Source organism: Neodiprion virginianus, chromosome 2 (assembly GCF_021901495.1).
Source record: "Neodiprion virginianus isolate iyNeoVirg1 chromosome 2, iyNeoVirg1.1, whole genome shotgun sequence".
NCBI classification, from domain to species: domain Eukaryota; kingdom Metazoa; phylum Arthropoda; class Insecta; order Hymenoptera; family Diprionidae; genus Neodiprion; species Neodiprion virginianus.
The window spans coordinates 36,259,094-36,275,627 of NC_060878.1; the positions used below are offsets into that span (position 1 = coordinate 36,259,094).

Consider the following 16,534-nt stretch of genomic DNA (forward strand, 5'->3'; position numbering starts at 1 on the left):
GACATTCTAATAGTCCCCGAGTCTCCTTCCCCGGATCGACGACGCGACGATTGCGTCAATTACTCGAGAAACGCGGCAGACTAGGTTGAAAGGATTCAGTAGTAGCGAACGAGCGTGTGGTCAGACCTGCGTGACGACGTGACAGCAGCGTGCGACCTGAACCTGTATAACTTGCCTCATGTTTTCTTGTTAAAAAAAAAAAAAAAAAAAAAATACCCAACAAGGGGGGATGAGATCAGCCTGCTAGAAAATTTCTTTACTACTCCAATTTGTGTGCAATCTTGGCGATAGTTATTTGGTCGTTGACGCATACTTCGTCGTAATAATTATACCCCCGGTTCTCCTCCAGCCTTGAAATAAATTACTATCGCCACGTCACGTGCTGCGGCGAATAAATCGTTCGGAATACGACGACTCGTACGTATGTTTGATACCTACAACGCAGAGGGTACGGTGTAAGTTGTTTATTGTGTCACCTACGCGCGAGCTGCTTCTCTCATTGACCATTCCGAATATCAACAACGATCACCCGTTGAAGGGGGTCAATGTTCGATATCCGCTCGTCACTCTGCGGTAAGACACCGACGCGGACACATTCATCCGTATAATGTGCGACGCGACGCGTATTGACACTAACCTATATTACAAGTGTCGGATTTTAACGAGTGCGTATACAGTTCTTACAACCGCCTGTGCCGGGAATGACGATCTTCAAACAATAGGTTAGCCGCTTACTGTGTTACTACGTGATTTGTGGACAGTGTGACGCGCATTTATTGAAGGTGCAGCCGTCTTCGTCACGAACAGGCTTCCGAAGTATTTGCAGAAGTGAAAACATTCCGAAGATGCTTCTCAGGGGCGGAATACGAGTCTCAGAGGTAATTTGACTGTCGGACAATATTATAAAATATAATATATAGAATTTTTTTCCAACTTATAAATTACGATGCAATAAACAGAGCAGCTGAAAAGGTGCGTTGTGAAAATCTTGATGCCTTTTTGCACGTCCATTGAAATAACAATTATTATTATGCGTCATCCTCGACGAAGGACTGCTGCACGGTGCATAGTTATCCGTTTTGTTGCACATTTTTCCGCCGCACTGAATATGTCGTTCTAATTTTGATCGCCGTAAGAAATTAAACAAAGTTCAGTCACGAGAACTCAACCTATACACCGTACACGTACAGCTACACAAGTTGAAATAGCGAAGCTGTCTTAAGTGATCGCCGTGTGCTGATACAGCCCAGCATATACCTAGAGACCCGTTTATATGCACCGCCTAGTTGTAAACAGGAATACATAGCGTGTGGCAATATTTGCATACTTATACGCCAGATGTAACACGACTGTAAGGTAAATGGTGTCGTGTAGGCACGATGCCCTGATTTCGGTCCACTTCGCGCCGTTTGCTCGGAGATTGTATCTAGCTGCCACATTTTTTCATTCTTATGATTAATATTATTATTGTTATTATTATTGTCATACGATAAAAACTTTTTTTTCGCCTTTGATTCTGCTGATACTTTTTTCCAACTCTTCTATTATTTTTCACTCCGTCAGGTCGGCTCTCTGCCACTGGTTTAACTTTAGATGTATAAGTAAGGCAAATTGGCTAACTTGACGCTAACGGCAACCTTTGGCCGGAATTTCTCACCGAAACAAGTCGAAGACAATAATTGACACCCGCAATGATCCGAGATCGTATGGTTCTATTGTAACTAATTGAATTGGTCGCCAGGTGCATCGACCCACCAATTTCGAATAGAACTTTACTGATACTCGGTTTATTCGTTACGTCTCGGCTTACACAGTGCGGCGGAGAGGTGACGGGTAGTTTGAGGAGAGAGAGGGAGAGACACTCGACACGACTTTGGATTTGAGCGATACGAGAAGAGAAAAATAATCAAACAATAATGTTTCGAAACACTACGACAATCTGACTCAAAATAGAATAGAAGAAGTTTGTTGTTCGCGAATTTGTATTATCTGAAGCCGTAACAGAACAAACAAAAATAACTTAATTATTCTTCAACTAATCCTGGTAAGCTCTACAGCTCGCAAACTAAACAAAAGGCGATGGCCGCCATGAAATTCATCGATCTGATTAATTCACGTTCCAAACGCGCTACTAACCAATTAACTCTCCTATTTTTCACAAATCCGAAATTCATCACAAATCTTAAACTAACTCCTCACTACTTCGCTCTTAGCGTAATCTGTAATGGTAAATTATTGACGGTACGATATTAACCCTAGAACGGTAACGAAGTTTTTTTTTTTTTTTTTTACCTATTCCGGTAACGTGAGGTGAAAAAACGCCCTAATCTTGTAAATTCCATCTCTCGAGTACATCATATCGTTAAGAGTCCTGTCGGGTCTCATTTCCTTCGTTTTTTGATATAGAATCACGGGAGCTAAAAAACTTTTTGCGTATATTCCAAAAAAGTGGTCAAAAATTGATGTGTCTCGAGTCGAAAACGTATAAATTGTTCTCTTGCGGCTGGAAATTTAAATTCACGTGGGCTGTTTTTTCATCCCCCGTTACCATTTGCGGGCTTAAGTACTTTTGACGCGAAGTTGCTGAATGAAGGAATCTGATTTAACTAACAAATCAAAGGGCAATACGGAGTAATCTACTAACGCGACTCGACCTAGTAAGACAGAATTTTGATCGTACATAATTTACAATAAAACGAATTCTACGCGAGACCGTGATTCTAATTGTAGTTTTCTGCAAATAAAACTGACTCGAATCGTAATCGCGCGACTCAGGCCACGATCATCAAGCACGCAGAACGGCAAACGTATGTCGAGCACATGTTGAACTCGCAATTAAAAAATGGCTACGCGTACTCGGCAAGCCGTTATTAATTTGTTCTCGAAATTCGATTACGAGAAATAAAACAACGCTTACCGCTACTCACAATCAGCCATCAAACAAAACTCCCAACTCCCTTGCATTGTTTCGTCCACATCTTTTTGTAAATTTCCCGAAAAGCGAAAAAACGAAACCTAAAGTCTAAAAAGATCTATAATCTGCAGTCGCCAGAACTAGAATGATTCGAAATCTATCGACCTGCCTCAACGCGGATCTTTTCGCGCCACCTGTTACGTGACGTCACGCATTACCAGAGTTGGTAACGATCGATTTTAGACCAATTTTCCTCAGCAATCTGACGAGTTCCTAACGGAACGTTTTGACGCAGAGCTTATCGATAGATCGTAATTTCGTAATTTGTGCAAGTCCTCAGTGATCCGGTGCTAAACGGGGTGAGGTGCTCCCTCGTCGCTAGTTGAATCGCCGAATTTCGCGATGAGTAACTTGCGAGGAAAAAGGCGGGGAGAGGCTGCAACTCGCCGGCCATCAGCGGAATTTTCTTCCACCTTGGACTTCCTTGCTGCGGAGGAGTCTCGACATTCTTCGTTCGAAATTGGCGCCACTCCGCTATCGCGTAATTCTCTCGAAATCATTACCCACTTTTCGCTCGGTGTCGTTGAAATTCGAAAAACGAAAAGAAACAAAAAGCCTGAAACAAATCTCATTCGATTTCGCGTAATTTGACTCCCATCTTGGCGCTCTTTTCGTAATTTACCGCGATTACTTATGCAAAAATGCTAATTCTGGATTTCGTCTGAGGTTCGCGTAGCTTCTCGGAACGTGCACTCGAAATGCTACGTTACCAACACATAGAATGCACAGAGGATCTTTGTTACACGAAAAGAATGGGCGTGATAATATTTCCGCCCTTTGTCAGCCGCATTCGCATGACACCTGACCCGATTTGTTATTACACGCGTCAGAGCGTTGTACATCGATACGGGTACGCGATGGGAAAAAAATGTATAAACGCGTAGGAGGACACCTTGCGTAGGCACAACCGTACAAATTACAGTTGATACACCTGATCGTGACCTTTCAGTGGAAATTAATTGAATCGGCGAATATAACGCGTGAAGACCGATAAAACGCGTTACAAAAGGGGTCGTGACCACGTCTACTATTTGCCCCGCATCCGCCTCAAACGGGCAAATATAAATGAATGACAAAAACGAATCGTGGAAATACACCCGAATACGATGAATAAGAAATAAACTGCAACCTGAAACTGAATTCGTCAATAGCAACGCTACCAGCGTGGCAAGAGCGTAGGTAAATAAACAATGAAACCACGTGAGGACCTGCGACCCCCGCGCGTCAAGACGCCGCCAGAGGGGGAGGCTCTCGCTCTGACCGTTCCTCCACCACCTCCGACGAGCATCGTCGTCGAGGAGGGCGCTACCCTGCGCGCGGGTCAACCCGTGACGTCACTGGGCGCGTCACACCGCCACCCCGCCAGATCAATGACGCGACCTTGCTGCTCCCGCCGCCTCCCCGTAGCTCGGAAGGGCGGCGGCTGTTTCTGCAGCCCGGCAACCCTGTCTATATTTAGAAACCACCCCCCACCATTCCTAAACTCTCGCGGGACCGTATAAACATCGTAGCTGCGGCTGCGCGAGCGAACCTTTCGAGTACCGCGACTCGGCGGTGGCGGTGGCATCGCCCTGGGCGGCGGGGGTGGGGGCGAGGGAAGGGTTAAACTTGTAAAAGGCGACCGAGCAACGACGAGCCAGCGAAGGGTTGTTTTGTTACTCCTTTATCCCGAGGTAGGGCGACGCCGACGCCGGATGATTTCGAATTGTTTATGCGTCGGACGTACGTAAGTCGGGAGAGCGTCCGAGGTGCGTCGTGTATCCGTGCGTACCGTAATCGGACCTGCGGAATTTGACGTAACGAAGCCGTTCCGCAACAGCGTCCGACGGCGGAACACGGGCCCTGAGCATACGTGCGGATAAAAATATGGCCCAAGTTATACCGCCAAGCTTCGTCCTCCCCCCATCCTTCCCTCCCTTTCTCATACGCCAGGAACATCAGGATGGATGGGGTGCGTCGTGGGGCGTCGTGCTACGCCGGCTCTCTCACATTGTTGCAAACTAGGGTGGGAAATAATGCCCTCGGTTGCGGCCGTGAGATATCGCCGAAGTGCGTTGTTCCCACCGCCGTACGACGTCGGCGGTGCACCTCTCGACGCCGACCTATGTATTATCTGCCTCGTAGGTACGTATGTATTTTCAACATCGGCGCAGTTTCATCCGAGCGGGGAGAGAACGGGAGAGTAAGTTTTCGGAAATCCCGAGAAATATGCCATCTTCTTACACGCGGATAAAGAAGGTGAAACATTTTTAAAAAATCAGCCCCCCTTCCCGTGATGTATGTATTATTACATTACTTACTCATGGTCAGTAATAACATAGACAGGAACACGCGGTGTCGTTTTTCACAGTAAACTTTATGCAAACTTCGACAATCTGCCACCCGTGTGATGCATAATTTACTTGTTGCATTGTCTTCCAAGGATTATACGAGTACTCTTGGGATGGGAGGTGAGGTATTTGGCCATAGCGAGTCTGGTCCAAGATGCAGAATATTCATTCTCGATTACGGCCGCTGGGCTTAATTGTGAAATTCTAGGCCCTGTCGTTATCTAGGGTAGGAATCTGTCAGTTTTTGCAGCTAAGGTTGTGCAGCGAGTGTAACGACCCTGCTGCTGCCCTCTGTATAAGTTAATCTTCGTCGGCGCTGGTAAAGCAGAATCGAATACGAAGGGATTTTCTCGCTTCGAGTCTTAAGGCAGGGCAAAAGCCCGACCCTCGAATGACCGGCGATAATTCAAATTCTTAGGTATCCAAGGAATGGGCGAAATATCGCGTGTACGCTGCTTTGTTTCGCTCGCGTATTCATGCCGATAATGCAATAATATAACGTTACGCGCTCCGAGATATTACCCCTCGTTATACCCGCTTCGCGATGTCATTTTGCTTTCACGCTGGGCAGGGTCGATAAGGTTTTCATAGAAATGAAAATTAGTGGATTGTTGTAAAATGGGGCACGCGTCTGTCTTAATACCTACCCTGCCCCCCGTTTCTCCGCTCGGGTGATCATTTTTCGTTATTACGGTGTCAAGGCTCGAATATCGACCCTCGAGCTTGTGTAATCGATAACAAGTCACTTGCACGAAGCTGAATTGTACGATGGCGTTCGAACGCGATGTTCGAAAAATTATTTGTTGCATTTACGTCGCAGTAAATACTCCGTTGACTGACGGAAGAAATTATGCACGGCACCCACGAATTTTCAAAATTTCATTCGACATTCTCTATGCCTCGTCTATAACTACACGTGTTTCGTCGTGCAAAGGTGATAGCTTTAGCCTTCACGAACTCTCGGTACTTCGGTAACGAGTATTGATCATCTGTGTACAAAACTCCGCCCTGGTGCATCGAAATTGATACCGTATTGGTGTATGAAATGACGCGTGCACACCATGTGCATCGGGAGGTTATTACATACGAATGCAGTATCGATCCGGTGTGCAGGATTAATTAACATCAAAATGGAAAGGATAAGCCATTCAATTTGAAAATGACAGGAAACGGAGGTAAAGTTCATTAATCACTGCCGCGCAGGGATGGCGAAATTGGAACGAATATTTGCACCCGGAATATATTTAGTACACGTATGTATCAACATTTATATGCATCGTTATCGTTATGTAATTTCGAGTTATCAATGAAGTGCGATATTATGCGCGGCACCGAAGCGATATGTCTTCGTGTGTAGAAATGTATGTATACAAATACAGGGAATCTGCAGCGACGATAAATCGAATATCCATTTACAAAATAAATTGTCATCCTAATTACCGTACGGAGTATACAAATATTGTACGTCGTATAATCTGTAACGGTTATTTGCAGCCTCGGATACATGTAACCAACAACGCCTCCATCCTCCACCTTTGCCAAACCCTCTGCACATTAGAGCCATAAAATCGATATCGTAATTAATTTATGAAGACAAACGTTTACGGTTCAAATATTCTCCAGTTGGGAATTGTATCAGGCCCAATGAACTCGTGCCTCTCTCAACGCCCCCTGTATGCTGAAGATTTACCGTACAGACGATACCTATTTCTTGGGCGAGGCGGAGTAAGGAAATTAAATGAAATATTCAGATAGACCGAAAATTAAGCTCAATTTCACAGTGCTGACGCTTCCCAGGCGATGGACGCCGTCCTGATCGTTAACGGCAAGAACTTCCCATTCCCCGGTGATACCGTAAGCCTGCATTCGCGTCGTGTCGTAAGTGCATTGTCATATTCATTCGATGTTATTAGAGAATATTCGTCATTTTGCCGGCGAAAAAAGTACTCAATCAAATTATCTGATTTCGATTTTCCGTTACGTATTGTTTATCTTGCCCAACGTGATATTTTTTCTCGGAACTGTTCACCCATCTTCCTCAAGTCCCATCCTATTTTTCGTGCAGTATTTGATCACATCGATTGACAGCTCATTACAGGTGATCGGAAAATACTGATCACGTGGTATATTTGTAAGCGATTCCAACTCCCGCTCCCCGTAAATACGTACGCGTATCGTTGAATTTTTTTTTTATTTTTTTTTTTATTTTACCCGTCGTATAGAAATCGCGGAATGAAAAATAGATTGATTTAGGTACAACGAATGGTGTGAATGCCCTTCTGCCCTCTGCATCGGTCTCGCTGGGCATCACTGCAGAGGTTTTCACGCGTTGGAATTTTCAACATTGACTAATTGATGCGGCGAACGGTCGATCACCCTGCGCGTACGCCACCACCGTGTACGTAATTTATCCTGGTACCACCGTTCAAAGAAAATTGATTTTATCAGTCCCCGATGGTTGACATTGTCGTTGAATAAACCCTGTTACACGTTCCATCGGCCGATAGCTGCGCAGACTTTCAACACAGGTGAAAATACGTTAGGGTAACTCGATTATACCTAATACGTACAAAATATCAGACTTCCCCAAGTCCATCGTGAAACGATCTCTGGAAAACAAGTTTCAAATTCTGCCTCAGTTTGGAGTTCACATCGTATTACAGACCCTGGGTTCTCCGTTACTCTACTGAAATTAACCGACGGCTTCAGCCGCGGATCGGTGCAGCTGATGGGCGGCATTCGTTTTCCGATATTCGCTATTTTTTAACTAACTTTGCCGCAGCTCTACAGCGCAGACTGCATCCGTAATTACAATTTAACGATACGTCATGGAAAGCTCGGCGGAAATTCATGTCATTTTACTTTTATTTCTCTCTTTTCTGCCGCTGGAGATTCTCGCAAGACATTTTTATGCATTTCTCTCATTCTTCGGTGAGACCCGCCATCCGTTAACGACTTTTCGAGACCTTCTACCTGTTTCGATCTATCAATGTGAAAATCTGCCTGGATTTCTAGCTGCTGCATAAATCATACTCACTGTCTATACGGGTCGGCATTGTGGTCTTTGATTTTTGAAACGCGGTAACTGAAAATCTTTGAATTTAATGTACCGAAAAAATACACCCTAGTATCCATTTCTTCAATTAAATACATCGTTCGAATATTTGAAATATCCACGGGGGTAATAAAATATTTCTGTGATGGGTAGATGTTATTGCTGCGAAATTGAAGAGTAGTGAGCGTATAGCTTGCAATATATACAGGCCGTGGTTATGGCATGGAAAGTTATCGGAATAAGTTTAGCGAGCAGGACTTTACGGAATGCTGCATTTCGTGGACTTCCCGCAATTGCTCTGAACACGCTTGAAACGTCCCAGCCACACATATGTACAATTGTACACGTATACGTATACAGGACCTACTCAGCCGAAGCTAGCTTTTGGCGTCTGTGCGGTGATTCCTCGGCTTGAAGTTTTCAAACTAATTAATGTTGATCGGTGATGTTTAAAAGTAGTTTAGCCGTTGTCTGCCGTCCGGCCAATCAATAGAAGCGATTCCCATCGTGTTCACGCTTCGAGATCATAGCCAAGATGCGGTTAATTCGATCGAATCGCGAGGGAGTGAATCTGGCGGTACGGAGAGAGAATGAATGAATGAATGAATATCTTTATTTACCGTTCACCGCTATTTTCAAGTTACGCTCCGCAAATACATTGATTTCTTACAACGATATTCATTTTTTTACAAATACGTACAACGGCATAGAGAGAGAGAGAGAGAGGGACGAAGTGTGAGTATCCGCGACTTTGATTAGCAAAAAGTGGACCGCTGGCTTACATAACTATTCCGTCTCTGCTTTGAATTGGAATACATGATAGAGAGGGAGCAGAAGCCTCATCCCATCCCCATTCAACCTAAATTTCCCCATTTTTATTCCCTGCCCAGAATCTTTGATCCATAAATCGGTTTTGTATGCAGCGAGCGTATAAGCGCCGAGGGAGGCGAAGGGTGTGCAACCTTAGCTTCGGTAGGTAAATGCCTCCCGCAGGAAAATATCTCCGCAGCAACTTCGTGAATCGATCGGCGAAATGTGTTCGACTGCGCTGCTGCAGCGTGCAGCGAGCTTCATCAGCTCCACACCCTCGGTATCACAATTTTCGTCTATAATTACTGACGGGGGTCGAAAGCTTGCCGTGTATAATCAAAAGCTACACGTGCTCCGCGTATAACGCATGGGCCGGAACGGTTGACTCGTAAAATTTACGCCTCGACGTCTATCCCCCCCGCCCTTTGGCATATCCAAATTTCAACTCATGTACACGTTTCGTTACGTCGCACCCTTCGTGCCTGTGGATGGCGAAACATTTCACGTTTTTTTCCCCCTCCTATTTTTCCGTTATCCTCTGGGAGGGCGGCAACATGTCAATCAGCCAGCCTGCGGGATGGTTTTGTACAAGTCCCAGCCAGCGGGGAGAATTCTGTTTACCGGTTAATTGATAAAACGGTGATAACGGCCCGGGTTTATCACCCTACGAACTGATGTTCCTCTTTTTTACGTATACATACCCAGTCGACTACCCTCGGACTTGTTCGTTCACGGGGGGTACGGATATCCGATAGAAACGTACTTTTTTTTTAACAACAGAAATTTTAAAAAACCGCGTGTCTCACAATCAGTCATGTTTTTGCAACGACGCTGTTTTATCCCGGAAATTATCGATTGATCTTACTCGCAATCAAATGCAAATCGTACACATTAGACTCGCAGGTAAACTTTTCTTTCAAAGTATAACTTTCAATTAAAATCTAGACCTCCGAAGATAATCCTTGTTACAAAGGATAGTTGAAAGGACCACGAATCGACGAGTACTTTAATATCAAACTACGACTCACGCTGCTTCAGAAAAGGAACTCTGCAGGCGTAATGATTATTCCGCCTGTTGATAACTGTCCCCGATACCAGCGTGGTTGAATTTTTGTGTAAAAATGATGCACGGAGTTGAAATGATATCGATTATCGTGACTTTGCAGAGTCTCCGGAGTCCCCGGAGAGGTGAGTCATTTGGGGGTTCGTGTAAATACCGGGTCGTTTTTTATTACCGGTCTCTTCTTTTCCCCGGAAGTCTATCACCGTGATGAATACTCACGCAGACTAGTTAAGGGCTGTAAAGCGGCGCATAATTCTACTCCGTTCCGTATATATTTACCATTTTTATTTCCTACCACGTTAACTACCGGGTATACATCCTTTTACATCAGATTTCTTCCACAGCACGCGATTACGTATCATATTCGGATTCTTGAACACGCTCACGCAAAACCATTCCTGTCCGCCTGCTACGCATTGCTGTAAACTCATACTCGTACACAACGACGAAATTCGCTGCTTCTACTTTGTCCCTTTCTCCGTTTCCTTATCGCGCGATATCTCACAATCAGATAGCGTACCCATTTCGTTGGTCAGAATATGACGTTACCCTCAAACGAGTTTCTCGCTCCTTTCGCGTGTGCATATTCAAAGACCAGTTGTCAATGCTGTCAGTTGAACAACCTAAAGTTGACATTTCGACAGCTGCGGCTGCCGGGGAAGTGGGAACTGGCAGGTGAATCAATCGATACGTCTTGTGATACACTTAAATAAACGATCGTGTATTTATGCAAATTTTATTTGGCTTACATCGTTTTACATAATTATAGTTGTATGTATCTCATTGCGAAACGCGGGTGAGGAAAGAGTTTGTGTTGAGTGCAGGTGCCGGGTATCGTGGATTCGTACGATTTGCCGCACCTTGCAACATTGTGTAGGTACGTGTTTTGTTCATTTGCTCGTTATTCGTATACCGGGTGGCGGCGGCGACTGGAAGACGCTGGTTTAAAACTGCTTTCTTTTATGATTCTGCAATTTTCCTTTTTTTTTTTCCTCTTTGATTTTTTTATAATAATATTTTCATTAATATTGTTCAATTTAAGTTATGTTGAGTTTTGATTCGTACTTGTAGGTTTTCCATATTTATTACTTTTATTTTATTTATTGTTCTATTTCAATACTTTTTTTAAAAAACCAGGAAACGTAAAGCTTGCCGCAGTGGCTGATTTATTGTAATCTACAGTACATTGCAACGAAATCTTTTTAAATATCAAAGTAAGAAGAATCAATTCAAGCCTTTGAAAAACGCTGCGAAATCAGTACTTGCTGCAATGTAAATTGTATCAAGGATTGTAGGGGAAAAAATTTATAATCGGTATATAATGGTAATAATTATACTCGCAAACTTAACAACGCCCGGTGAGAATATTAGATAGTGAAACATTATCGTTTAGTCATATTTTAATCATTTTTCTTTTTTTTTTGGTTGCTGAAGTATTATAAGTACAATAGAATAATCACACTGGGTCAACATTGTAGCAACGTAGTCTTATCTCCGCGTTACTTAACTGCAACGCTTCGCACCATATTCATTATTTATTATTGATTTTATTTTAAACTTATTTATTGTGTTTAATAGTATAATATATATATATATATATATATATATATATATATATATATATTTTATTTTCAATAATTATGTAAGTAAAAACTGACGATATGATATTAATATGGATTGTGTACAGCGTGGCGCACGCAGCGGTGCTTAAAATATCTATACATATACACATGTATTATTATATGTATACCAGGGTGTTTGAGAAAAAGTAATTTGCGATTTTCCACTATGGCGCCCCTAAAAAGTTCATTCGGGTTACAAAAAAAATTCTGTGAAGGGATGAGCGTTCCACGTTATATGGAAGGTCGCGCTCAGTTGATTTTTCACTTTCATACATTTTTTAAACTTACGAAGTATTGTAAATAAATTTCTTTTTATCGCTTACATCAATCACAATATCAATTTACGTCAAAAAGGATACCGACACTTATAATATCAAGTCTTCAGTCGACGTTCAAGAAGTGTATCTGACGATTTTTTCATTATTAATTCAGTCTCAGAAAATCGTTATAATTCAATATGAACTTTTAATTCAGGAGACTAAGATTCACGGATGATACATTGTCGTTTTATGGATCGTGGGAAAAATCAAATGAGCGCGATCTTCCAATAACGTAGAACGCTCATCTTTTCACAGAACCTTTCTTTTGCCGTAAAAAAAACTTGTCACGGGGTGCCACGGCTGAAAATCGTAAGTTATTTTTTTCTCGAACACCCTAACGTATACACAAAAAAGGATGAGTGAATTCAAATCGGAACGAACGAATGTGGAATGATGCATCGAGAAATCAAACGAACAAACTTGGCCATATTTTATGCCAAAGTGTTTAATTTTTATCCGCACCAATCCGCGTGTGCCACTAATTGCTGTACACGTTACGCTTGCATCGGATTCTTAAATACGGCCTAGTTTGATATTACGTGAAAATGAACACGTGTACTATAATACAGAGCGTTTCGACATCGTTTATTACTTCCTTTTTTGCATGGCGATTCCTAGTCAATTGAGTCGTCGAACTTCCTCGTAATATCAGGCAAAGCCTCTCGTATCGCCCTTTGGCACGTTTTTTTTTTTTTTTCGGGCCACTATATTAATTACAGACAAGGCTCGCACTGGGCTGACCATATAAGAAAAGGGTTTCCAGCATTGAGAAAACGAGGTATTTATTTACCGATACGACGGTCGATGATCTCGATTGTAAATCGTTGTGCTCCGCACCAATTTCAGACGCGTAAAGCCTTCAGACGAGGCTGTAATAAGATTGTATCGGTGAAGAAATGGGTAATCTTACAAATACCGTTCGGATTATGGGCCGCGAGACCTAACTGAAATTGGTTTGGTCATTAGTCAGCAAAAACCGCTGGAGGGACTCGATGGGCGAGGGATTATTTCTTCAGGGTTTTCAATTCCGGAAACCGCAGTAACGGAGGGTCAGCCTTCAGTGATCGGCGCAAATCGTTATTATACTTATAAGGAATATATTTATACGGTAAACTCACACAATTAACTCATAGGTTTGTCAACATTTCCATCACGCTCTCTCTCTCTCTCTCTCTCGCTCTTTTCTCTTTTACTCAGAAACACGATACATAATCATATACGAATATAATTATTCCGACAATGTTTTACTTTACTTTATTTATTTATTATTCTATTTTTATCCTTTTATTCCGTGTACTTTTTCTCCAAATTTTTTATTTGCAATAAATAGTTGCGGCCGCGTGATTCATGCGCTCGTCTCGTGCACCCTTACGATTATAGTTACAATTAAAAATTCACATACTCATTCGGCCATCTGCGGGCTTTCAGTCACTCGTACAGGATTAACATGTATATAGTATATATGCATATATAATATATAATTTCACACTTGCACGATAAACTTTCACCGGCTCACACAATACAGTGTATGTTTATTTGTATGTATAATATTGTAGTAGTTGGTTGTTTTGGTATTTTTTTTTTTTTTTTTTTTCTTTGTCTCTTCTCCTTTTTTCTTATTCCGCATTCAAGTCGACAAATGTACAGAACAATATTCGACTCGGCGTAAGTGGCACCCGATTGTTCGATCGTTTTTTCGTCACCACCAGTAGAGAGTTTTACTTTTCTCCTCATTATTATTTAATAATTTATATATATATGTATATATATAATATTTATTAAATATATATCTTCACATAACTGCAGAGCGTTGTGCTTCGTCGTCAGCGAGATGGCAGTCAATATATATTATCGAATTATAGATTTGTGTTGCTTGTTGCACATGCACCCACCCCAGGACCATCATCAATATACGATAAGCGTGTCGTCCGGTTAATCATCATCGTCATCGTCACTTTCCTCAATCGTCGCGTTACTGGTTATGATTTAAATTTTTCATTTTCTTAGAGTTATATACATATTTATTATTATTATCATTATTATTAAGTACGTAGAAACGTTTATGCATTTCATTAAACGACCGTACGTGAATGGTTATTCTCAGTGCGTTAAAAGTCGAATTTAAATTTCTAACAACCAACGCGTCAAACGATCGATTTTCATCGCAAGCCAATGGAACAACGTTCCACCTTCCCGCACTGAGAATAAAAAAATAGTCCTCTGATTTACCGAATGCGTTGAATGATACACGTGACGCGCACGTGATTCGGGCCAAGTTTCCACCGCTGGAACCGGCTTCTGCCTCTCAAGTTACGTATTCCGGCTTTCTGTTCGAACCGGAAGTGCCGCCGGTCCGGGGGCCTTGGGGCGCAGGCATCCAGGGCACGGCCATTTCCAGGGCAGCCATACTCGCCCTGCGTCTTGGCTTCGGGCTCTTCGGCGGTGGTTCAGCAAACGTTACGCTTCTGCTCGGCTTTGCTGGGGGCGGCGGAGGCGGCGGCGGTGGTGGTGGCGGGGGCGGGGGTGGGGCTGGGGGTGTAAATCGCGTTGCGTCGGACGAATCTAAACCTGCGTGTGAGTATTGCTGTGCACCTGGTCGCTCTCGGCATTGCCAATCGCATTCGCTGGCGCGTAGTACTGGAAAAATAATTGCCATTTTTAACATTTTCTTTAGCTACTTCTGTCTTTAAGGCTTAATTATTTGTTTATTTATTTATTTATTTATTTATTTTTTTTCTATTTTTTCAACGAACGTTAGTTGGAAATTCTCGAGGATGGAATATGCGGTCCGATACGTCGGTTTGCGTCAATAGGATACCAAAAAAAAATTACATCATTCTCGGATATCTGACTATTGAATGAATAATGCCAAGGAACATGTGGTATTATCTATAAGCAAATTGATAATTATTTACAGCAATGATGCTGGGTTTGACGTTCGGTTTTCATAGTTTTTCTTCTTGACGTGACTGCGAATAATTATAAAAGGTATATTTACAATTATACAGAAAAAAGAAAACAAGCGCAACAACGTATTGGTATATGTAATATGTATATATTATATTATAGGCATATGTTTAATGCAAGTACATCGTACTTTGAATTTGTACCAAGGCTCATGCAATGTAAACATCGATTGACGCGTCAACTTGCGTGATTGCGGTTATACTGAAGTTTCAATCAACGAACATGTATACGTTGCGCGTGAAACGGTAAATTTCTAAAGCCACATGCCTCTCGTTTTCAACTATATGAACGCAGGCAAGCAGGCAATCGGATGCTTCGTGAAAAATGATGAGCCTAAAAATTGTAACGTAAATTTGTGGGACGAAGATAAGGATTCGGGTCTAAAGCGGGAGTAAATATACTAGTGAAAAGGAGACGAAAGTCGAGTTGAAATAAAGTGAAGAGAATCTAACGACGTGGAATATTAGAGAAATCAAGTGGAGGGTCTGAGCTGAGAGATAAAACGAGTCGCTGTTGCGAAATGACGAAAGTAAAATGTTCTTTTAATACGAAAGCAGAATGAATGAGGGATAATTAAGGGTGAGAGTACTCACATATGGTCCCGGGATAGGCGCATGCATCCTCCGTCTAACTCTGCAGTCCGTACCACTAGAGACAAAAACAAAATAGAAACGAAATGCGAAATGCTACACGTCTCCCGTATAAAAACGATAACGAACATATCACTGAAACGCAACACCCAGCCAGCCGTTCGCACAGCCATTTATTATTTATCTGTTTGTAGAGTAGATGTATAATATACCTAGATATGCAATATATGTATTTTTTACAATCGAATGAAACAAACAGTTCGAACAAACCTTAACTGAAATTATATCGGGACGTTAAACGTACTGCTGCTATAAATTGCATGCCAAGCGTGTTCTATGAAGTTGAGTCGGACGGCCAATCGGTCGGCTGTTGAAAATTAAACGGTAGAAAGCTTTCTTCCGCACAGTTAAAGGCAATCTATTATTTTTTATTTTTTCACCAACAGGTATCAGTCGTCGGACCATTTCCCAACGAAGAACTAGCATCTGCAGTATTCGACCGTGGCCCGAGATCGCGTCGCTTGCGCAAGCATTCTGCAGCGAGGCGAACCCTCACCGACTCAACCTCCTACCGACAGCTGTCCGTGGTATCAGTAGTTTGGTGTGTGCGGAGTTTACTTCAGATAAGCGATCTTCTCAGATCGCCGAGAGCTTGCAAGTAAGTATTATTGCCCAGTTGAAGTTTGCCAAACTAATATACCTACTCTCGACACGTCGATTCGACACTGAACTAAAAAGCTACTCCTCAAATCCCAAATATGTTTGCGTGTCCGTGTGTCCGTGAGTACTGTATACAACGATTA

General features: G+C 42.5%; 1 protein-coding gene and 1 long non-coding RNA gene across 3 annotated transcripts in view; one reads left to right on the forward strand and one right to left on the reverse strand.

Moving 5' to 3' along the window:
* Window positions 1-10,942: 10,942 nt before the first annotated feature.
* LOC124297028 (glutamate receptor 1) overlaps window positions 10,943-16,534 on the reverse strand; it is a 161,407-nt gene continuing 155,815 nt past the window's right edge. Inside the window, exons 19-20 of one of the 2 annotated variants that reach the window (XM_046747593.1) lie at window positions 15,735-15,789; window positions 10,943-14,811 (exon numbers count right to left, since the gene is read on the reverse strand). In XM_046747593.1, coding sequence (XP_046603549.1) covers window positions 15,769-15,789 — 21 coding nt within the window. In that variant the 3' untranslated portion in view covers window positions 10,943-14,811; window positions 15,735-15,768. The remainder of the gene's footprint in view (window positions 14,812-15,734; window positions 15,790-16,534) is intronic. The other variant, XM_046747592.1, reaches the window with a different exon arrangement.
* Window positions 16,182-16,534, forward strand: part of LOC124297033 (uncharacterized) — a 158,929-nt gene continuing 158,576 nt past the window's right edge. Inside the window, exon 1 of the long non-coding RNA XR_006906509.1 lies at window positions 16,182-16,389. This is a non-coding gene — a long non-coding RNA (uncharacterized LOC124297033). The remainder of the gene's footprint in view (window positions 16,390-16,534) is intronic.